The 22,789-nt window shown below is 47.8% G+C and overlaps 1 protein-coding gene across 1 annotated transcript; it reads left to right on the top strand.

Annotated features, from left to right (window-relative positions):
* Positions 1 to 13,625: 13,625 nt before the first annotated feature.
* Positions 13,626 to 22,407, top strand: Cplx2 (complexin 2). Its single transcript, XM_004632306.2, has 4 exons — positions 13,626 to 13,795; positions 20,800 to 20,918; positions 21,054 to 21,229; positions 22,182 to 22,407. Exons 2-4 carry the CDS (start codon positions 20,888 to 20,890, stop codon positions 22,377 to 22,379), a joined length of 405 nt encoding a protein of 134 aa, XP_004632363.1. The 5' UTR covers positions 13,626 to 13,795; positions 20,800 to 20,887; the 3' UTR covers positions 22,380 to 22,407.
* Positions 22,408 to 22,789: the final 382 nt, after the last annotated feature.

The raw sequence follows: 22,789 nt of genomic DNA, 5'->3' as shown, positions 1-22,789 counted from the left end.
TCTCTCTTAGCCCCAGTTCCCTCTTCTGCATAATGAGCACAGTGTTAACCACCTTACTGGATTAATTAAAATACAAATATGGAGTACACAGTACAATGCCAGTCAAGCCTGTTTTAGACATCAGTGAAAGGAAAAGAGTTTAAGACAGGGAAGAATTATATTAATTCCTGTAACTAAAAAATTCAAGGGATAAAGTAAATTTCAGGCAGGGTTTGATCCAGAAGGATCAAATCAATATCAATATCCAGATACTGATAGCCATAATATCATCTAGCTCAGCCCCTCTCTCGTAGCTCTGCTTCTCTCTAGCTTAGCTTTCCTCTTAGGCAGGCTCTCTCCACACGTGGCTCTAGGCTCATACTTTCCCATTTAGTAACTCGAACAGAAAGAAAACATCCCTAATATTTCCAGAACAAGCCCCACAGGTGAGTCTTACTGGACCATCTTGGGTAACAAGCCCATTCCTAAGTCCTAAGCCTGGGATATATGCCAATCCCTAATGCTTGAGGGAGCGAGAATTCAATTTGATCCAAACCAAATGGCCAGAAAACTAAGGCTGTTTCCCCAAAGGAATATCAATCAGCTATATAGAAGAAAAGCTACAGGACAAAAAGAGACCTACTATATGTCATCACAGCGATTTGTCTTTACCTAATTTTGTCATCTACATTAAGCCCCTACTGTGTGCCTCACATTTAGCTGGGCACTGAAGGACAGTCCTCATTTAATCCTCGCCACAGACATTATTACTATATCGCTGCACTTTGGAAGAGGAGACTGAGGCTCAGAGAGGTATGGTGATCTTCTGAAGGTTGCCCAGCTAGTAAAGATGGATTCGTGCCCAGCCCTAAGCCTTTGCATGCAGCATCTGAGCTCCTGCCACACTGCATGGAATCTTCACACTGGGGAATCTAACAACCCAGAAGCCCAAGTCCAGAGAGAGAACAGGTTTCCAAGGAGAAGGAGGAGAGGTGTTGGGAACATGCAGTTATTTACAGGATGCCGTGTGGGCTGTTCCGTGAAGGGGGGAGATGTCCTGAGGTGAGAAGGGAGGGGGAGACGCTGGTCCTCAGTTTCCACACCACAGGACAGAGTCAACAATGCCAGCCATTCAGGGGGGACAAGCAGAGGAAGGAGGCAGCACGTGTGCAGGGCCCTGCCACACCCAGAGCGCTGTAGGGTCTTGGAGGGCAGAGAGAAAAGGAAGTCAGTCATGTGACTGTGGTCTTCATCAGGGGCCAAGGCCTGACCTCAAGGACTGTGGCCTCAGTTTCCCTACAAATGAGAATACAGCCTGTGTGGATCTTTAATGAAAACCCTCAGTTCTCTAAGAATGCCAACTTGCTGATGAAATTGATAGGCAAACAACGTCAGCGAATCTGGGACTAGAGACAAAAAAATTCAATCAGAGGTGCAGGATGGGCCTAGTCTGCTACTTAAACCTCATTATGGCTCCATCCCAGTCTGACAACATCCAGGCCTCTCCTCAAGGCTGGTGAGGTCCGTACGTCCTTGGGTCTCACCACACTTTCTGCCACCCCAGATTTATTCTGTCCCAGGCTGATCTCAGAGGACTAAACCTCAGATCTAACTTCCCCCAGATCTTCACAAGGGCCTTTTCTGGTCCATCAGATCAAGCACAAATGTCATCTCCAAGCTTCTGTCCCAGACATCCCTGCTCCATCTTCTTTCTCTCATTACCCAGGTCTACTTCTTCGGGACACTCATTACTCTGAATTACCTGTCCTTATATTTCTATGTTATTTCCTCTTGGCAGCAATGCTGCAGTAGGCAGGGCCCTCTTCTGTCTTATTCACCACTCATTCCAGCATCAAGCCTGGCTCCAAGCAGATGCCTGGGGAACAGTGCTCACTGCATGCACAGATGCTGCTCCTGCCAGCCACTTATGTGTCCGCTCGCTGTAGCTGCTGCTCGCTGCACACCTCCCTGTACCAGGCTGCTCACACACTACCTCTGCCCCGCAGCATGCCCACAGAGAAAGTGTCCATACCCTACCATGCAAGTAAGAAAACTCAGAGTCAAGGAGGAAAACTGACTTGTCCAAAGTCATACAGTAAACCAAACAGTACTCTAAAGTCACTTATGTTCTGATATGCCCTGGGAGAAGAGCTTTGAAGAAAAGTAAGTTAGAAGAGGTGAGAGAAAAATCAGGAAAGACATGTCTGTAGTCCCTAAATGTTGGGGCTGGGAGCTAAGAGATAAGTACATGAAGTGGAGCTGGCTGCTCGCTTCCTGGACATAAGCAACGCTGCCCTTGCCAGGCCCTGGCAGTGGGTACATACAAGGTGCTAGTCTGGCCAATAAGTAGTGAGCAGAAGTGTGGCTATCAGTGAGTCCATTAGGCCATTTGAGGAGGACTTCATGTAGGTATGGACAGAATGGACAAGGCCCACAAGGATGATGCCATTCCCCAGGGCAGGGAGGGAACAGAGTCTGTGAAAAGGACCACTCAGCAGGAATATGGACTTCAGCTGAAGGGCAGCCTGGTTGCCCTCTTGCTTTGCCTCTAAAGCTTCCATTATATCTTTGATAAAACCCAACAAGAAGCCCAATGCTGAGATGATGGTATCACAAGCCTTTGGAGGGGCTGGTGAGATGGCTCAGTGGTCTAAAGCACCTACTTAGAACAAGCTTAGCAAAGCACAGGGACCATGGTTCAATCCCCCAGCACCACATGCCAGCCAGCCCCGCCCCCTGGTGGGCTGAGCTGGCCACACACACACACACACACACACACACACACACATAAATAAAATAAAAATTAAAAAAAACAAGCCTTTGGAGCCTCTATGAGCTCCACAAACTTGCATATACCCTGCCTCCTCCCACCATAGTCTTGCATGGTCTGACCATAGAGTGCAAAATAAAATAAAACAAAAAGAACAAGCTAAAGAGACATATGTTAGAGGCTATCGCAAGGCAAAAGGCAACCTTGAGAAGACTCAAAAATGAATGACTTAGAAACAAAAAGCCCACTCAGGGGAGGGAAGTATTGAAATTATGCAGTCCGAAGATACAGTGAAAGTCACCTTGGGAAGAACTGCAGGATCAGAACAAGAGGTCTTTCAAATACATCAAATAAAAAAGAGGTCAAACAAAGTACTGGCAAGATGCTTGATGTTCACAGATCCAGGACCGATCTCAGAGATGAAAAAGAGATATCCAGAAGATCTGAGCAGCTTCTGCCTCACCTTCTACTGAGGAGGACCTCAGGGGAAATCCTTGCTCCCAAACTGTCTCTTGCAAGTAGGAGCACTAAAGGCATTGCTCTCACGAGTAAATGCTCCAACTCCAATTGACAAACTAGATGCAGACAAATTGCCAGAAAAGGATGGCACCTTCTCAAGAATGCTGATGGCACTCAAGGGTGAAATTAAGAGCTGTGGTCCAAAATTATGTGCCTCTTTGAGGAGACATGGACCTATGAACTGGGAGCTGTGGATATGAAGTTTTGACTTGGACAAAGCTTTCAGTAAGGATCCACACTGGGAGATCTTTCTCAAACTTCAGTCATGAGCATAGGGACCAAGTTGTTATAGTTGAGGAGGTGGCTTGGAGGTCAACAATGTTCATCTCCTTCATAGAATAGAACAGTACATGGTGGGACCTCCCAAAGTCTTGATGCAAAGATGCACAGCTTTAAAGTTTCAGACTCCAGCACATCTCTTCCAGATGACCAACTCCGAAGCCCAATACAAAGCAATGTAAGTAGAAAGGTGGATTTATTGGCTGGCAGAACTGAAAAATATGTGTGCAGGCAAGGATCGAAGTGCTCAAACACTGTCAACAGGTCAGCAGGAAAAGTTGTCCTCTATCATTCCAGTACTTCTCTGTGTTTGCATCACCCTCAGGGAGGCTCACCTAAAGGATGGTAATAGTCACTCGATGCTCAGGTCCATATTCTACCAGTCCTGCAAATCCTACAGAAATAGTCTACTGGTTCCAGCTGACATCCAAGGGAATCTCATTGGCTTAGCTTGGGCCACTTGCCACCCTAGAGCCAATCACTGTGGCCAGGTGGATACTGCTCTGATTAGCTGGTTATAGAACTAATGCCCACCCAAAGAGGTGGACTGTGGAGTCAGCTCCACCCAACTCATAAAGACTGAGTGTGGAGGAGAAGGGGGACTTTAAAAAGACCAGACAGGTCAAAAATGTATTTGTCATCACAGCAAGTAACACCTAAAAATTCCAACAGTAAATTGTCATTATGATGGACAAGCATGGAAGAAGCTCGTGAGGTTACCTATGGAGACTGAGAAGTGCCAAAAAGGTTCAAGAGGGACAAGCACAAAATCTAAACAAGGATGCCAGAGCTGTATCCCAGCAAAAGACACCAATCTGCAAGTCCTACTGCTCCCTGAGATAGGAACCTCAGGGCCCAGGGTTGAAACAAACCATTTGCACCCAAAGCAGGAGAGGCAATGTCATGCATGTGTCCTGCTATGAAAATATTTGTGGACCATGCACAGTCAGAAAAGCCTTGGGATTGATGATGGAGATTCAGGGATGAGCAAGACATACTCCTTGCCTTTAAGCAGCTCATAGCCAGTAGCAGGAGACAAGCAGAGACTATAAATTAAGAATGGGACAGAATAAACACCCAAAGGAATGCTATTTGGTAGAAAAAAACACAGTAATCTGGCTGCAGAAAGGAGAAAGAAATCATACCAAGGAAAGCCCTCCTGCCTCTGGCCTTGGGCTGCAGGCAAGGGTGAGTCATGGAAGGCTGCTGAGCATAGGAGTGACATGAGCAGGATGAAGCTTCACCGTCTTAATGGAGCCAGATAAGGCCCAGTGGAAAGTCACAGAGATGATCAAAGGGCTGGCAACAGGCCTGTGGAGGGAACCAGGAGAGGGAAGACTGGAAAGCCGAAGGCAGGGGAGCCTTGATCAAAGCCAGCTGGGAAAGCACACTAGCTTTCTGCTGCTGGGCTCTGGCGGGTTGGAGCCTTACTGGGAAATAGGGAGAATGCTGCTTTGTTCAACTCCCATGGCAAAGGGGAGTGTACACACACAAAAAAAAATCACTTATATAACTATGGCCCCATCTACCAAAACAGGGTCTGAAAATGGAGAATAAATCACTAACAGAGAGCTTCTGGAAGCATCCTAAGTTACATTGCAAAGGATAAGGGCTCCCCCAGAATATCTGGGATGGTCCTCATTGCTTTACTAAACAACCACTTCCTGAGAGCCTGTCTCAGACTCTGAGCCCAGAAACACAGAACAGCCCTTGTCTCATTCTGCCATAGTCCACCTTTGAAAATCACCTTGCCCCTCTGTGTGTGTGCGTATGTGTGCACATGTGCATGTGTGTGTGTGTGTGTGCATGTGTTTTTGTGTGTATGGTGTGTGCACATGCTCATGACTGTCCACTTCCCCTAGTAGATGAGAAAGAAATTTGTATATTGTTTTTGCCATTGTAGCCTGGCCCTAGAAAAGACCCTGGCTTCTAGTGGGTACTCTTGGGGCACTGGCTCCAGGATACCACAGTCCCCTGTCCCCACCCCCAGGAAATGAAAACTTGTGGATGCTTAAATCTTATGTATAAAATAGAATCGTATTTGTATATAACTTACACAAATCTTCCCTTATACTTTAAATCATCTCTAGATGATTTATGCTACCTAATACAAAGTAAATGTTATATAGTTAATATCATGCTGTATTGTTTAAAAAAATAATGAAAAGAACAAAGTCTGTTCATGCTCATTAGAGATCCTTTTTCACTCGTCAAATATGTTTGATCCAGTTGAATGTAGAATCGATGGATACAGAAGGCTGGCTGTGTTTCATTTGGATCACATGATCTTGGCTAAGTTAAACAGTACATACAGTCCCCTGGTTCTGGAAAATATACATAGGCTCTATGCAAATGCTATGCCGTTTTATACAAGGGACCTGAGCATCCAACAGTGTTGGTAACCATGGTGGTCCTGGAACCAGTCCCCCACAGATAGTGAAGGATGAATGTACACAGATGGGCTTTTCCAAAGCCAACGCCACATGAGGGAGGAGTGGGAGCTGAGTGGCAAAATAAGCTGTGACCACCATGTGTTTTAGGAGCGGAGTGATGCAATCAGACGTTTCAGAAAGCCACGATTCTGCAACAGAGCTGAAAGCTAGTTAGAAAGCAACTCAAAAGACAGAAAGAGCAGAGGCAGGAACAATGGCTTGAGGCTGAGTGTAGGAGCCAGGCTGAGACAAACAGCATGGGTGAGCAAAGGCTGCCACAGGGGAAACCCCCTTGGTGAAGTCCTTAGGACATACTCTGGTGTCCCAACCTACAACCCTCATCACTCTGATCACCTAGAATACCCAGCCTATTAGCAACAAATCCTTGGCAAGGTCCCCACGTAGAATGTCCTAGCGAAGTCACCTAACTGTGGGACCAGCTTCCCTGAAGCTGTAGACCCAGGCTCAGCTTCCAAATAGCCACCAACTTCCTCTGGAAATGTGGCCACCTGCACAGGCATAGCAGCCTCAAATGCGGATGCCACTGCTTCACAGCTGTGTTTCTCTGAACAAGTAGTTTAACCTCTCTGGTTCTGAGTAACCCAATCAGAATATAAAGTGGAGGTAATGACATTTAAGGTAACAAAGACTCAGGCATGGGGATTAAATCAGATAATGATTATGAATCACCTACCCCACTGAGAGAGGCTCAGTACGTGAAAACTGCTTCCTCTTTAGCCCTTTAAGCTTTTCCCTGACTTCCTCTTCCCAAGACCTCTCTAACCCTTCTCTACTTGCCAGATTAAAGGGGGTGTTGTTTTAGTTTGTCTTCCTGCAAGAAAGAAACAAGTGGAGGCTGAGTAATACAGAACAGCCATGTTTAGATTGTGGGTGGAAAATTCCTCCTGTTTGGGGGCTGAAGTCCAGGCCCCCTCTGGACTTCTATTGGGTGACCCCATTTGGGCACACAATGTCCCAGCCCCCTGTATGCTGGAGAGGGAGGGAGAAAACCAAACAATGGAAATCAGAAAGAGAAAAACATCTCCTTATTTTCCTCTAAGCTTTCAATTCTTTCTTTCCCATCCAACTTAAGCAAACTCAGGAAAATTGCAAAGCAGAATCCTTTAGTCAAGATTGTGAAAAGAGGCTTTGTCTAATGGTCACACTGTCCTAAACTTCAGAAGAGACTACTGCTCCTGCCAGACTGCTGAGGAAAAAAAGGAGAATGGCTGCTTGCTGGGGCTGTGCTGCAGTTTCCCCAGCAATAAAAGTCACCCCGGGAGGACAGGACCTAGCTGCTATTTCACTGAAAGGAAGCTAAATCTTGTAGAAAAGTTACCTGCCCTAGTCACACAGACAAGAGGCAGCTACTGGGAATTAACTTCACATCTCTACATGGTCGTAACCCATCGTCATCCCCTCCAGGAAACCACTGAGATGACTTGGATGGCCCTAGAGCCTTCAGCAGCTGCCCCTACCCCTTCACTGCTCGGGCTTCCAGTTCCATCTGGCTTGCAAGCTGTGTGTATTTGATTCTCTTCCTCGGAGCTCCTCTTCACTAGGACAGCACTTACGTGTTGTATTATTGTGCACTGTTTGAGGGCATCTCTCCCCCGCCTGCTTCTGAAAGTCTCAGATCTGAAAGGATCTCAAGAGTGTGAATTGGTGCATGTGTTGTCTCTCAATAGGGTAGTCACATCTCTTGCTGTGGAGCAAACAGGGGAGGAGCAGCTCGGAAATTTCTCATACCTTTGCATAGGACCATGCCTGGAGGGTCACAGGCCCTTTATATATGTTTGATAAGTGAATTAGTACACAAAAAACACCTACCACAGAGAGTCATAGTACAGCTTATGTGGCTGATGACATCCTTAAAACAACGCTAAATGGGATGGAAGTGCTTAAGAAATGTGGACTGGATGCTGAGTGATGTCTAGGAAAGAATATTCACCCAGGAACAGAAAGTTTTCACTAACTTGTTATGTGACTTAAAAAAAAGATGTCCTTTTCACTACTAATTTTTATGCATGTTTCATTGCCCTCCTTTATATCCTTCCCCTAAATACAAACACACATACACATGCACAACACATATATTCTTTCTTTGTGTGTATCTTTCTGTCTCTGTCTCTGTCTCTCTCTCTGTCTCTGTCTCTCTCTGTCTCTCTCTATGTCTCTCTCTGTCTCTCTCTTTCTCTCTTCCCCTCTTCTCCTCTTCCTCTCTCCCTCTCCCTCTCTCTCACTGTTGGTCTTGGTCTCTCTCTCTCTCTCTCTCTCTCCTCTATTTCCATCTCCAAAATAGTATTCAGTTGCCCCTGCACACACACTCTCTCTTTCATTTCCTTGACCAGAGGCCCCAGGAGCTTATTAACCTCTCCTGTCCATGTTCCTCAATAACCCTGCTTCAGTAAAACAGCAATAATGTCCTCTCAAATTCATTTTATCAAAGAGCAAGATCTGTTTCTTGGGCGGTCACATGCTGGTCCTAAATGGAAAGCAGAAGTCATTTCCTGCTGCCTGGCTCTGTGAATGCCGGGCTCCGCTGGCTGCCTGGGCACCCATATGGAAAGAGCATCCATCTTCACAAATGTAGACCACACTGTGGCAACAGCCCTTCAAGGGACAGGGGACAAAGCTTTACATTCCAAAAGGAGTGAGAAGACTGGAAAACTAAAGTTCTTTCTGGAATGAGAAAAAAAATCACACGCCAGGGTCACTTCCAACTCCACAATTCTAGACATCGAGCTTCTTAGAATACAAGATTCTAAAATTGTGAGTGAATGTGTTTAATTTATGATTCCAAGTGGCTAATAATTGTAAAATATGCTAGGATTCTGTGATTCCATTTTTTCTGGCAGGCTGAGGATCATAAAATGCTCAGATTGTACTGGTTCAAGGCAAAGGCCTTTCAACTAGCAGATGAGTTTGAAACCCTGAGGAACCAGGTATAGAATGCAAATTTCTGGGCTTCCATCCCAGAGACTGGTTTGCTCCATGTGGGAATCTGCAATTTTTTAACAAGTCCCCCTCCAGTGGCTGTGAGTAGGAGTGGGCAACTCCTTGACATATAGTGTTCTACAGAGACTGTCATTCTGCAATTCTAAATGTGATTCTGAAATGGCCTTTTGCTTATGAGTCGAGTATTCTGGAAGCCTGTTAGTCTGTCTCCATGTGCCTGAAGAGGCTGCTGAGGTGTAAAGACTATTTTACTAAGTATGTGCTTCACAGGGGAAGAGGAAAGTGGAGCCCCATGTCCAGAGGTCAAGGAGCACCCAAGAAGTGGACCCTAGAACATAGACAGCAAACTGATGGTGCTGAGACAAGTCCAAAGTAAAGGTTCAAAAAGGCAGGGCCTAGTCACATGCTCACTTGCAGTCCTCAGAGGAGAGCTCCTGGTGACTGAGCCAGAGCCAAAGAGTTGGAAAGACTCAGACTGGAGGAGGAAAGGCAGAAGTACAGTGGAGAATATCAAAAAGAACCAGAGGCAAGAGAGGGAAGAATTACCACCAAAACAGCCCCCTTTTAATGGATGGCAGGGATACTGCATGTGAGTGTCCAGGAAGTTCCAGAGGAGAGAGCTGAGCATGTGGGGATGCCCTGGCCACCCTGAGCACACTGGAAAAAGACTGCTCTGACATATTACAGAATGACTGGAGCTGGGAGGGTGAGACAGAGGAAACAGAGTACAGGACCTCCAGGAGTTGCCAGGTAAAACAGTAGAGGAGAGGATCCGGGCTGGGGGTAGGGCTCTGGAATAGAGGGGATTCCTCAGGGAATTTCCACACAGACCCCATATACCACCAATGAGTCAGGTTATAACCCTGAATCTGAGACCCTCTTCCTGAAAAGCCAAAGCAGAAAAAAGCAAAACCTAGGCTTTCTGTAGCTTCCCAAGTGGGGGCAGGAACACCAGTATGGGTTGTTCTTGATCCCTTCAGTTGAGGAAGAATGGCTAAAGAAGGGTTAATCACTTCCAGTTACACATTTTGCCTGCATTTCTGCTCAGTAGTGATGACATGTTCCTGGACTCACATATACAAACCTGTTCATCTCTACTGCCCCATGCAATGTCAGTGTGCCAATACATTACATGCACCAGCACCATGACCTGCTGATGGTGATACAGGATTGTACCATTTCATCCCCATGGTAACACCCTATCACCTCCTAGGTCATCCCTAGTTGACAGCAACACTTAGACACACACCATTACACAGAAATAGTGACATATCCCCAGAGCGCTTGTATCTAGCACACTATGTGAATGGGGTCCTCTGTGATTGTACCATATAACGGTGCTGCATGGCTTCACTGACGGTCACACACACAAATGTACCACAACACATGAATGGGTTTGCCTTCACGGTGCCTCATTCTATGTTATAACAGGCAGACTGGGAGCCTCACATCACATATCCTAGCAGGGACAATCCTCTAGCCATTGTGAATGACACGAGGAAGGCGCTCCTCACATGAGCAAAGTGCCCCAGGGTCCTTTTCTGTGCTCCACCCCTGCAGTTCTCTTTGCCTCTGGCACCTGGCCACCCTCTCAAACCAAGACCAACTCTGCCCCTCCAGGCTCAAGCTAGAATGGCAAGTTGTAGAGTCATTCGGACATTTCCCTGCACCAACCAGAAAAACCAGCCCAGGTCAGGACCAGCTTGCAAGCTCCAGAGCAGGGCTGGTTCCCATGCATCCCAGACACCTCCTCACTGCCCACATGGCATGCAGGGTGCCTTTTGCATCAAGGAATCTGTAAAGAAGAAAGAAGATGACCTTTGGACAGGTGCCCTATGTGAGCCCTTCTCTTGGTCACCACAGTCACAGTCTGTGACAGCCCACATTGTTCTTTGGTCCTCACACAAAGTACCAATATTAGCTCTCTGAATTGCTTCCCAGTGAACATTTCAGGCATATACATATCATTTGACAAATCTGTCTCCTCCCTGTACCTGCTCCCAGGGCTCATAAATAAAAGTATAAATTCAGCACCTGCCAGGATAAGATACCTTAAGCATAGCCACATCGATATTTTACAGGATCACTCTTAGAAGGTGTCTACAAAGCTTCTAAGCATGGACCAAAGCCGGGCTTGTTTGTGCTTTCACACACATGTGCTCACTAGTGACAGGCTGGATTAGATATGAAGGAAATGCTGGCAATGTGATGTGGAGACTTGGTACAAATTCGTGGTTGAGCTCTGTGTGTGTGTGTGTGTGTGTGTGTGTGTGTGTGTGTGTGTGTGTGTAAACAAAACTGAGGAATGGAGATGACTACAAATGTCAATGTAAGAAAATCTTCAGAGTGAAAGTTGCATTCCCATAGGCTTCGGCATGTGTCAGAAGAGAAGGGGTCCAGTGTAATTAAGTACCATAGTGCTCAGCATCAGGCAAGTCTGGGCAGGAACCCTAGCTCTGCTAAAGACCCACTTCTCTCCCTGGGCCTTACTTTCCCCTTTTTGAAAATAAGAACTTATGTAAATTAAATGAGAAAAGCACCAGAATTAATACCTGATATGTAATGGAAGCTATTGTTGTTATGAGAAAGTGTTATGATTCACCCCTAATCTTTCAACCAGAGGAAGCCAGCAATTGAATGAGCTGCCCTTCTATTGGCCCATAAGTTTTTCTGTACCTCATGTCAGTACACACAATTTTGTGTGTGTTCAAAGGGAGCTTTCTCTGTCACCTGGACCATCTTCTTACCCAATAGCCATCTTCCAGATCAAGGAATCTACGGCCTCATGGCTTCACATGAGACAGCTATCCTGTGGCTGGAGCTCCCACTGATGGGAGGCGCTTCCTCTTAAAGTCTACTTCCCTTTACCTTTCCCTCATTGCCCTAGTTCCATCTTCATCTGTGGTAAAAAGCAGTAGTACTCCTCTTTACTTGCTGTAGTTATTTATCCATTTCACAAGCAGTTCTTTGGCACTCATTTTTCCAAGCACCAACTAAGTGCTGGAGTTATAAGTCAAGGAAGTATCACCAGTCCTCCAAAACTAACCATCTCTCTGTGTTCTCTCCTCCACATGAAATCCTTCCACATCTCTTCTTTTGTTCTGATTTCCAGATGCCTACCCCATGCAACACTTTTCTCCAGCTTAACAAAGTCCACGCTAAAGTGTGGTGCTCAGAAATGAGCTCAATGTTATTTCTGAAGCCTCAGTTGAGTGTTCAGCGCAGCTTGGTCGACAACCATATCAAAAGCACTGCCAATTGTGGAAAAATCCCAATTGTAGCCAGAGTGCTACTGGCCAGATCCCATTTACTGAGCATGTTTTTTAAAAACACAAAGAAAGGAGGGAGGAAAAAACAAACAGAGGGGAACTGTGGCACTTTAAATGACATGATGTCAGATCTTTCTGCCCAGAACTCCCCTCAGGCATTAGTGGCAAGTCTAAGTCACTCTAATCAAATAGCACCCTTCCCTCCCTACCCCCAATGTCTACTGTAGGAAATAAAAATAACAAAGAATGAGCGAGCTATGCTGATGGACTAACACAGTGCTAAGCAAGCACTCAGCCATAAAAGAAAGGTCTTCTTTCTGCAGAGCCTTCCAGCTCTTAAGAAGAGGACAGAGATGAGCTTCAGAAGATGGCACTCCAAGTGAGTGTCCCTGTTTTGAGAGTATCTCTCCCTCTAGCCATCTCCTGTGACCATGCAGACAGAAGCAGTTCCCCTCGTTGGAACAAAGTCACATCTCCTTCCTCTCGCAGATCCTTTTCTTTGGCAGCTTTTGCAGTTCCCTCTCTGGAAGGAAGCCATCTCTTTCCAGAAGCAAAAGTCATAACCTGTCATAACCCAGATTGATGCCTGCCTAGCAAGCACAAGCTCCTGAGTTCAATCCCTAGTACCAAAACCAGGAAAGAAAAGAATGAGTGTAAGGGAAAGAAGAAAAGCTGGGCATGGGAGCTGTTGCCCTGCCTCCTGGAGATCCCTTTCCTTCCTTGGGCATAGGAGGGAAAGAAGTAGTCTCCTAGGGCAACTTTGCCAAAGGATTCCTTCTCATTCATAATATAACAGATCTAGAGGGGATGAGTGAGTGACTCACCTAAGACCTACTGCAATTTTGCAGCAGACCTTTCCCTCTGGATCCGCAGTTGAGCTTGTGATGCCTGTAAGAACCTTGTTCATACTTATCCCCCAGTTGTTCTTGAGCACTTATGTAGCTGGACGAGGGTGACAAAAGTACAAAGATGATGTGATGGTGGGTGGTCCTGGAACTGCTCACAGGCAAGACACAAACAGATGGAAGAGAATGGCTGATACAAGGGTTCCTTTCACAGGTGGCAAGAGCCCCAAGAACAGTGTGCTCATTCTGCCTGCAGAAGTCAAGGAGGGCTTTCTGAAAGAGGGACCTCTGAGTTCTGCTTCTCCACCACCACCCCTTCAAAGCAGCACGCTTACAATCCCTGAAGCTGTGGATAGAACGACTGATTGCAGGAGGATGGGGTGGGAAGGGGGTTTCTGCAATGGAAAAGGGGAACAATGAAGTGTTGAGATAGAAAACAGAAGAAAAAGAGGGAGAACGGGAGAGGGAGATAGAAAGTGGGGGAAGAGTGGAGGATGGGAGATGGAAGGAGAGAGATTTGAATTTCCCATCTGGAAGGGGAGCGGTAGCGCGTCAGGGCCTGGCTGAGGGGCGTGATTGGAGGGCGCCTTCGGCAGCCGCCCGCGGGAGCAGCCGTGGCCCCAGCTCGCTCGCTGGCGGAGTTACACGAGGCGGCGGCGGCGGGAGCTGGAATAGCAGAAGGAACCGCCTCGTTGAGTCGGGCCGGAGCCCTGCAGTGGCTTAGACGGTTGCAGGGACCGCCAGGTTGGTGCTGGCCGCGGGCCGGGAAGGCGGGGCTGGGCTGCGGGCAACAGGGTCTAGGCTCCCGTCTTGAGGCTGCAGGATAGCCTGGGAAGCTGGGGAGTGCGGCTTTCGGGGGAGCTCCCCAAGACAGCCAGGGTGCTGGGGTTGGGGCTGCGCGGCAGCAGCGCAGATCTCCCGGGCGTTCTTTTGGTACTGAAAGGACAGCTCCGCGCCTCGAGGAGGGGTGGGGGGCAGGGCGGGCTGCCGGGCGAGGCGTGAGTCCCGCAGCCGGAGACCCCTACAGAAGCCGCCAGCAGTCTGGCTCTCAAAGAACCCGGACTGCCCCGAATGCGGCGGGAGACTCAAGTCTGAATCCAGAAAACAACTTCGAGCTCCCAGGTCTTGGGGCGGGGGACGTCGATCTCAGCTACTTCGCGCTGTGGTTAGCCCAGAGAAGCAGGGGCCCTCTCCGCCCCGGCGGGCGCAGGAAGCCATCCCTTAGAGGTAGAGTTCGGGCTCCCCAGTGACTCAGAGGGCGGCGGAAGGGAGGCGAACAGACCGAAGGTGGTGGAGAGGAGCTCCTAAATGTCGATTGGGGGTGGGGGACCAAGGGGACTATTTGTCCTCTTCTCTGGAGAAGCCAAGTCTTCAGCAACACACGCCGGCTCTCGGGGGTCTTCTGGGGGGGTGTCTTTCGTGTTTTGCTCTCACTTGTCCCACTCTGCCCCCTCCCCTAGCAAAGTTTGAGGCTGGGCTGGGTCTTGGGGTTCAGCTTTGTGTGCTGAGAGAACGAGGGGCTCTCAGTGACCGATCGAGAGCTCGGGTTAGAGGTGCTGGGCGTGTTGGTCTCCGTGAGGCTCCAGAGGCTCCAGAGGCTCCTCTTCTGGAGAGAGGACGTGAACCCCCGCCGCTTCCGCTTTTCAGCCCGAGCTGCCTTCTTCCGCCCACCGCGGTCCCCTCCCCTCCCCCAACGCTTCTCCTCCTGGGGGCGTGGAGTGGAGGTGGGGGCGTAGAGGGACATCCCCGTGTCTGCCACCGCCATTATCATCCAGTCTCTTGCAAAAAACAAACGAGTGTTGAATTGAGTTGCAGTGAATATATCCCAGACTTGAGTCATAAAAACAGAAAACAGCTACAAGGACAAACACTGCGGGTGCCGAGTCTGCTTGTCAGTGGAGGGGCCAGGTCCCCTAAACTGCCTGGGGCTCATTTGGCTAAGCAGTAGCAGGTGTCTCCGCTGCCTTCGGACTGGGACGGAGTCAGAGGGAGTCAGGAAGGAAACTGAAGACTTACTTGCCCTGGGTCCTGGGCGCGCACAAGGCAGGGAACCCCTTGCTGCTGTACCACCCCTCCCCCGCTCTGTCCCCGCCTCCCCTCCCCCCGTCCAGCACCCTCACCACCATCACCCTTCCCCAGCAGGGACAGACCAAGGCATCCCGCAGAAGCGCTGAAGAGCGCCTCCTGGCGGCCAGGCCCAAATCCTCCACTGCAGGCAACTGGCCGGACCTGCCCACTCCTACAGGCGCATGGCAAAATACCTGCATACCCCAGCACAAACGCTCACATGATGTCGGAGGTCAGAGTTAGACATGCAGAATCATACCGCGAACGCGTGCACGCGCTCGCTCTGACACAGCATTAAATTCAACTCTACAAACACATCCTGAAATCAACTCTGTGGTGGATTCTGAGGACAAGAGAAAAGAATAAGATACAGACCTTGCCCTGAGAAGTACACAGAATGATTAGGAAGGGAAAGCTATGAAGGCAGATAAGGCATGAGCTGATGGCAGGCCGTACTGCTCTAGAAAGTGCTGTGGGTCTTATAAAGACACCGTGCCAGGGAGATCTGGAAATACAATGCTGCTGCTGCTGATGATGATGATGATAGTGATTATGAGAGTTGTTAGGAGCACCAATTAAGTCCCAGACACAGAGTTGGTGAGGATTTTGCATTATTTCACTTAATGCTCACAACTGGCTCCTGACATGTATGTTATTGTCTCCATTTGACACGCGAAAAAAAATATTAAGTCAGTCACTCAAGGTCATTTAACAAGTGGTAGAACTAGGATATGTGCTGTGAAAAATGAGGCTAAGAGGTTCCAAGGTGGTGGAAATCACATGCACAAATGCTGGGGTAGGAAGGAATCTGGAAAGAAGATATGTTAAGATCTGGCTTTCATGGGTCCAGCACTAGGGAAGAGGAATGAAAGGCAAAGATGGTAGGTACTAAGCTATAAGGACTTGAAGGCCAGGACAAACACTGGGTTTGGTTTAACAAGGTTGTGGGGAGCCACTGTATGGTATGTTTGCATGAGCAGATCTGCCCTTTAGGAAGATTAATTGAAGACCCATGTACAGGATAGAGAAGAACTAAGGGAAAAACAGTGTTATAGGTCATGCACAAATCCAGGCCCCAAATAAGCCCTCCAAGCCCTGAACCTCCAGGAAGTTCCAGGCCCTGAACATCCAATTCCTGAAGAAAGACATTAGCAGCAATAAGAGAGAGGAGGGTAGGAATGCAGGAACCACTGCGAAGCTCTGGCCTCCCAACCTCTCCTTCTACTCTCCCATCCCAACTGCACTCACCAGCGCCTCATGTGATCTACTCTGCACAGCTTATCTTCCCAGCCAACCGAATGCTGTGAAAAGGAATGCTGAGACTCCGTCTTCTCTGTCATGACCCCAGTACCCAGAATAGTGTCTGGCAGAAAGCAGGTGATTAAAGAACACATCATGAGTTAATGAATGAGTGGATGGATGGATGGATGGATGGATGGATGGATGATTTACTGACTGGAGTTTTCACTTGAAACAAGTGGAACAAATGATGCCTCCATACAAGTGATGGCTGGGGGAGCAAGGATGAAATTGATCTTTGGACAGATTGAACTGGAGATGATTCGTGTAACAACATGCAGCAGAAAACTAAATATGCAGGAATGAGAGAAAAAGATAGATGATAGATGGATAGACAGATAGATAGAGACACTAAATCTCTAGAAGCAGATGAGATTTCTATGGAGAAAAGGGATGCAGTGAGAAGGGAGTATTACTTAGAAAGCACCTACATATTAAAGGAAAGGAAAGGAAAGGAACTAGCAGGGGAGAAAGGAGATCTATCTAAAAGTAGAATGAAATGCACAAGAGTGCTGTGTCATAGAACTTAGGAGGAGATTCAAAAAGCCTGGAAAAAATTGAGGGAGAGAGCAGCAGAATATCTGATGCTATAGGACAAGGAGGAGGGGAGGGCAGTGAGAACACTCTGGTCCACATTTAGAAAGCCTACTGGCAGCTCTGACAAGGGAGGTTTAGGGGCAGTGCAGAGGCAGCAGGTTTCTGGTCTCATGGTACAATTGGACTTGACCTGGAGGTGAAGGTATGGAAACACCAAGTATAGACCCTTTCCTCACAGTGTCAGGACAGAGATGAATGGGAATGCAGGATTTGGGGAAGGAGTTGGAAAAGCAGAGGATCCTATGGAGAGGACACTGAAAATGTGATCCTATGGAGAGGGGGTGGCTAAGGGACCAAGAAGGAGGTGAAAAGAGAGAAAGCAGAGCACAGGCAGATGGACTGGCTTAGGATCAAGGAAAGGACTCCCCAGTGAGCTAGGAAGAGAAGGTTCAGATACCCATTCAGCTGGAATGCACCATTTGATAATCGCCACTGTTTACTGAGCACCTGCCATGTGGCAAGCACAATGCAATAATTATTTCTCACCTTTCAAAGTGGAAGCACAATCTTCACTTTATACTGAAGACTTGGTATTAAGGAGATTAGGTCAGTTACCAATACACAGTTAGAAAGTGACAGTATCTCATCAGGTAGGCCTGACCCCAGAGCTTATGCCCCTTTCATCACACCCCAAGACAAGAAATAAGAGGAAAGTCACTTGCTGAGAAGGAGGGGCAGGAGTCATCCTGACCTTGAGAAGTGAAGAATTATGTTAGGAGACTCTCAACAGAATGCACAGGGATGGGGAGATAGCTCAGTAGAATAAGCACTTGCCAGGCAAGCTCAAGGGCCTGAGTTCAATCCCAGGTTCGACAAAAAAAAAAAAAAAAAAAGAATGAACAAGAGATTGGTTAAAGCTGAGCACCACTTCTTAGCCTTTGGTTAAGATCAAATGCTTGACAGCTGGGAGAGCCACACTGGAACTGGGCAGCAGGACTTTGGGAAGTGAAGACTTGGAAACACCAAGTTAGACCCTTTCCTCACAATGTCAGAACAGAGATGAATGGGAAAGCAGGATTCGAGGAAATGCAGGATTTGCGTTGTGTTTGCCACATGGCAGTAAGTTTGGCTAAGTAATCTCAACAGGCTAAGATAAGGTCACCCTGAGCAACAGAGATGTAAACATGGATAAGACTGTCCTTGAGTAGATGGGCTTTATACATTTAAGGACAGGTAGCAAAGACAGTTGATGTTTGTTGGATAAATGCATAAAAAGTAAAAGTTTGATACAAATGGTATTATGATTTCAAGGGGTGCTCACAGAACACCCAGGGGTAAATGTCCAAAAGAAGCCAACTGTATTTCTTTGACTTATTCATTGTCTGTTTCTCTACATATACATGTGAACATACACACACACACACACACACACACACACACACACACACCACCTTAGAACATAATCTGCATGAGGACAAGTCTTTGTTCACCAATATATCCCCAGTGCCTAACACATCAAATGGTACACACTAGGTGCTAAGTTAATACTTGTTGCATGAATGTATATAGAGATCTGGAGCCCACCCAGCTAGGAAGTCTAGGTGTCTCAGTGTCAGTTTTCCTTAAAATATCTACAATGAAAGAGTTCCCCCAGGGAAAGTATAGAGAGGAAAAAGAGGCAGGGTCTGAGGTCAGAGTCCTGAGAAATAAGCTTATGTGAGGACAGAAAGAAGAGGATCCAGTAAAGGAAAGGAAGAGAAGAGGGGGAAGGGAGAGTATAGAATGGGAGATCGAAGAAGAAGAACAGAGTCACAGAACCAAAGGAAGGGGGTGGTTCAGATATACAGTGGGGAAGTCAGCCGTGCTGCTGAACTACTCAAATATAAATCCTGGACAAAAGGCTAGAAGATCAGATGGTCATGAGAGAGACGTGCCAAGGTCATGCAGCAAGTCAGGGACAAAGCTAGTACTGAAGCCCACGTGTCCTGACTACCCATATGAAGCCCCTCAAATTAGAGTCCTGCGTCTTCCACCACCACCACCTGCTAATTCCTCGAGATCCACGTATACACTGAGATGTGCTCAAGCATTCCTGAAATCTCTTCATTACATTGTCTGTGTCCTAATTTTAGAATGAAGGTGTTTCTCAAGGTCTTGAGTCAATTGAAAACATCTTGACTGAACTGCACAACCTTCAAACTCCGATTTCTGAGTCAGGCTGGGTTCCCTAACATTTCCTGGAAGGCCTTTCTTTTCTGGCCTAAATGTGTAAATATGTAGTCCTCAACGGCTCCTTCTAGACTGCAAGCACTTGATCCGTGTCTTTTCTCCTTCACATATCAGCACGAGGTGGCTTTAATATTCCCCCATTTTGCAGGGAGCAAACTGAATCTTTCCCAGGGACACGCAGACAGGAAGTGTTAAATCTAGGATTCTGAACCAACTGTATCTAATGCCCAAGCCCTTGAGGATATTTTCCTCATTATGTCATGATTTTCTGTAGCCCAAAACAACCTATCAAGAGCTCTGGTCATGCAGATAAGCTCTTGGTCCCCATGCTAGACAAACATCAGCCTGCCAATAAGATTTCTCATTTTGAAAGAAATGGGAGAAATCCACCAAAGAGCCAGTGACCTTGAACTAAACCCAGTTACAATATCCAGCCTGGCTTCTCAGCCACCATTTCCCAGGATTCCTTTTTTCTCCTTAGCAAATCATAAAGACTCCAAGGCATTGGGAGTAGGCCTGGCCTCAACTGACCACCAACACACGCTGCACTTTGGACAGCCCATGGTTGTCCCCACTCACACATGGAAGGAGACCTGTGGTGGCTTTGTCTGTTCAAGAGCCACTAAAACCAAGTAGCTAAAATAAAAATAAACTACCTGAATTAGAGCATGGGGTGCGCCTTGAGGTCTGAGGGAGTAAGAAGGGAGCCAGCCGACAGCGAAGCTTCCTGGCCTCTAGACTTCCCCTCCTCAACATTATTGTTGGAAGAGTTCCATTTTCATATACTTTGCATACTGAGATTCCTATTAAGATTTTATTTGAATAAAATCTTCTGAGGCAAAAATATAAAAATAAAAAGATAATAAAAATGGAAAGTTGATGATACAGGAAGAGGGGAAGGAGAACACCACAGAATGCCTCTAATGCCCTAGCTAGGTATTTAGAAGACCCTGAGCCTTAAGAGGATTATGTTTCCAATGCCTTCCCCATGTGTAATTCAAAATAAAAATCAATATTAAACACAAAACTTACTTGTATGCTGCAATAAAAATAACAGATTTCTCCATTTGTCTCATTTTCACAGTCTGGGTGCGCTCCTCCAAGCCGCTGTTCCCAGGATTTCTCCATGCACCTCTGATTTGTTGGGGCCCTAAATACTCGGTGATTATGGGCTGATCCCACGGCCCGGATGGATTCTTTCCAATCTCTACAGTAGCCCTGGAAAAGGTGCTGCCGTTTCTGTCTCAGGCAGGAGGAAACTGCAGGCTTAGAGGTTAAATGACTTACTGACGACCATATAGCACATAACAAATGAGGATGACACAAAAACACAGCTCTGTCTGACTCCAATTCCAGGCTTACTCCACTACGCCCGGCTTTGATCAAGTTAGGTCATTGTGGTCAAGATAAAGGCTTTCCAGGAGAGATCAGAAGTGGTTCCGCAGCACACGTGTTTCTGTACACAGCAAGTGCTTGATGAACTGCTTCTTTCTTCCTTCCCCTCACTAGCCTCAGCCTTACCGTCACTGCGTCTGCACCAGCGTGAGTGCATGGAACTCCTCCGCCCCGCCTGGGCAGAGACCCTCCCAAGTGACTCCCACCTCCTTCTCTTCCAGGTTGAAACATCTGTCACAGCCAGGTCAACCAGGAGTACAGGGTGCAAATTCAGCCGTGGGCTAAGGCGAGCTAACCAAAGCCAGCAGTATGGACTTCGTCATGAAGCAGGCCCTCGGAGGTAAGCCCCGCAGCACCCTCCCCCACAGCTACACCCTCCCCCCATGGGGTCCTGACCCCGGTTAAAGGGGACCTCAGCCCCGCCTGTCCATCTCCTCTACCTGATGCCTTTTTCTTCCCCATACCACTCTCACAGGGGCCACCAAGGACATGGGGAAAATGTTGGGCGGAGAGGAGGAGAAGGACCCTGATGCGCAGAAGAAGGAAGAAGAGCGGCAGGAAGCTCTACGGCAGCAGGAAGAGGAGCGCAAGGCCAAGCACGCACGCATGGAGGCTGAGCGTGAGAAGGTCCGGCAGCAGATCAGAGACAAGGTCAGCATTTCGGGAAGGGTAGCGAAGAGGAGGGGTAGGCTGGTGCCTGAAACCCTATCCTCGGGCTCCCCGGGATTCCAGCTTTCACCTTAGATCTAGTACTCTCTGAGCCTCACTCTTCTCATCCAAAAAATGGGTATCACAGGAAGACTTTCCTCAAAATATGACTATAGAGATTCAATAAAATAATGCAGGTAGTCAGTGCTACAGGTCCAAGACTCTTAGATATGTGTGGAATGCAGACTCTGGGTGCTGGAGAAAATCCCCCAATGCCCTGAGCACCTAGTACTATTGTTAAATATCACTCTTGCTATGTGGGGCTGCCACGTATGCTGAACAGTTTCGTGTATGTCCGGGAGCACCTGGCAATAAGTCAAAACTAGAAATAGGGCGGACGAGATAGCTCAGCGGACCACGCACCTGCTTATGCAAGTGCAGGGATTGGGGTTCAATTCCAGGCACCACATGCTGTGCCAGCCCCACTCCTGGACGCGCTGAGTCCGGGCATGGTGGCACATGCCTGTAATCCCGGGCCTGGGGAGGCTGAAACAGGAGGACTCACTATGAGTCCAAGCTGCCTCATGAGACCCTGTTAAAAAATAAAATAAAATAAGAAATAGTCTTCCACTGGTTCAAACCTAGATTGTCACCAAAATTTGACTCCAGGCCTATGAGAAAGCTATCAGTGTTTAGATTTTTGGAATTCAAAAAAGCAACAGTTATTAAGTGCAGGTATGATTTTAAAGAAAATTTCAGTCACCCTCTCTACCTTTTTGAGCACCTACTGAGAACCAAGCACCAAGATGGCACCTGCACCCCACTTTCCAGATGAAGAGAGTGAGGCTCGAGAGGTGTCTGTGAGCTGCATCAAGCAAATGTGCATGACTCAGAGACCCATCTCTTTCCTTCCCTCACCCCTGTCACACTCCTCACTGTCCTCCTCCTCCCCCAGTATGGGCTGAAGAAGAAAGAGGAGAAGGAGGCAGAGGAAAAGGCAGCTCTTGAACAGCCCTGTGAGGGGAGCCTGACCCGGCCCAAGAAGGCCATCCCTGCAGGCTGCGGGGACGAGGAGGAGGAAGAAGAGGAAAGCATCCTGGACACGGTGCTCAAGTACCTGCCCGGGCCACTGCAGGACATGTTCAAGAAGTAACGGGCTCTCCTGCTCCAGCCTCACTCCACTTGTTACTTTTTTTGTTGTTCTTTCTTTTCTCTTTACTCAGTTAAGTCTCAGTTCTGAAGGGGAAAACCTCAGTTGGCCTCTGCCCCTCCGCTGGCCAGGGGCTTCTCCCCTTCAGTACTCTCTGACACCCCACTTCATCCCAGGGCATCAAGTCCCACCCTACTCCTAGTTTCAAAAGGGAAGACAGCTTTTCTCCAGCAGGGGGCATTGAACTAGGGCCAAAAGCACTGGTTCCCTCTGCAAACCTAAGATCTGTTAGTGTGGTAACCCCCATACATTCCTTCATGCTCCCCACTGCCAGGAGGACCACTGTCCCCAGCCAGCCAAAGTAATGACACATTCCACCCCTGCCCAGCATGCTGGCCTTTCGTCTCTGACCC

The sequence above is a fragment of the Octodon degus genome, unplaced genomic scaffold (assembly GCF_000260255.1).
Source record: "Octodon degus isolate 3935 unplaced genomic scaffold, OctDeg1.0 scaffold00048, whole genome shotgun sequence".
Taxonomy (NCBI): Eukaryota; Metazoa; Chordata; class Mammalia; order Rodentia; family Octodontidae; genus Octodon; species Octodon degus.
Note: the sequence above shows the minus strand (reverse complement) of the source record. Positions and strands in the feature narration are given on the sequence as shown.

Bases quoted from the DNA above. Each gene is read 5' to 3' on its own strand.
- Cplx2 (XM_004632306.2), top strand. From the start codon at position 20,888: ATGGACTTCGTCATGAAGCAGGCCCTCGGAG. The intron at 20,919-21,053 runs GTAAGCCCCGCA...CCACTCTCACAG, and splicing joins CATGAAGCAGGCCCTCGGAG to GGGCCACCAAGGACATGGGG. The intron at 21,230-22,181 runs GTCAGCATTTCG...CTCCTCCCCCAG, and splicing joins GGCAGCAGATCAGAGACAAG to TATGGGCTGAAGAAGAAAGA.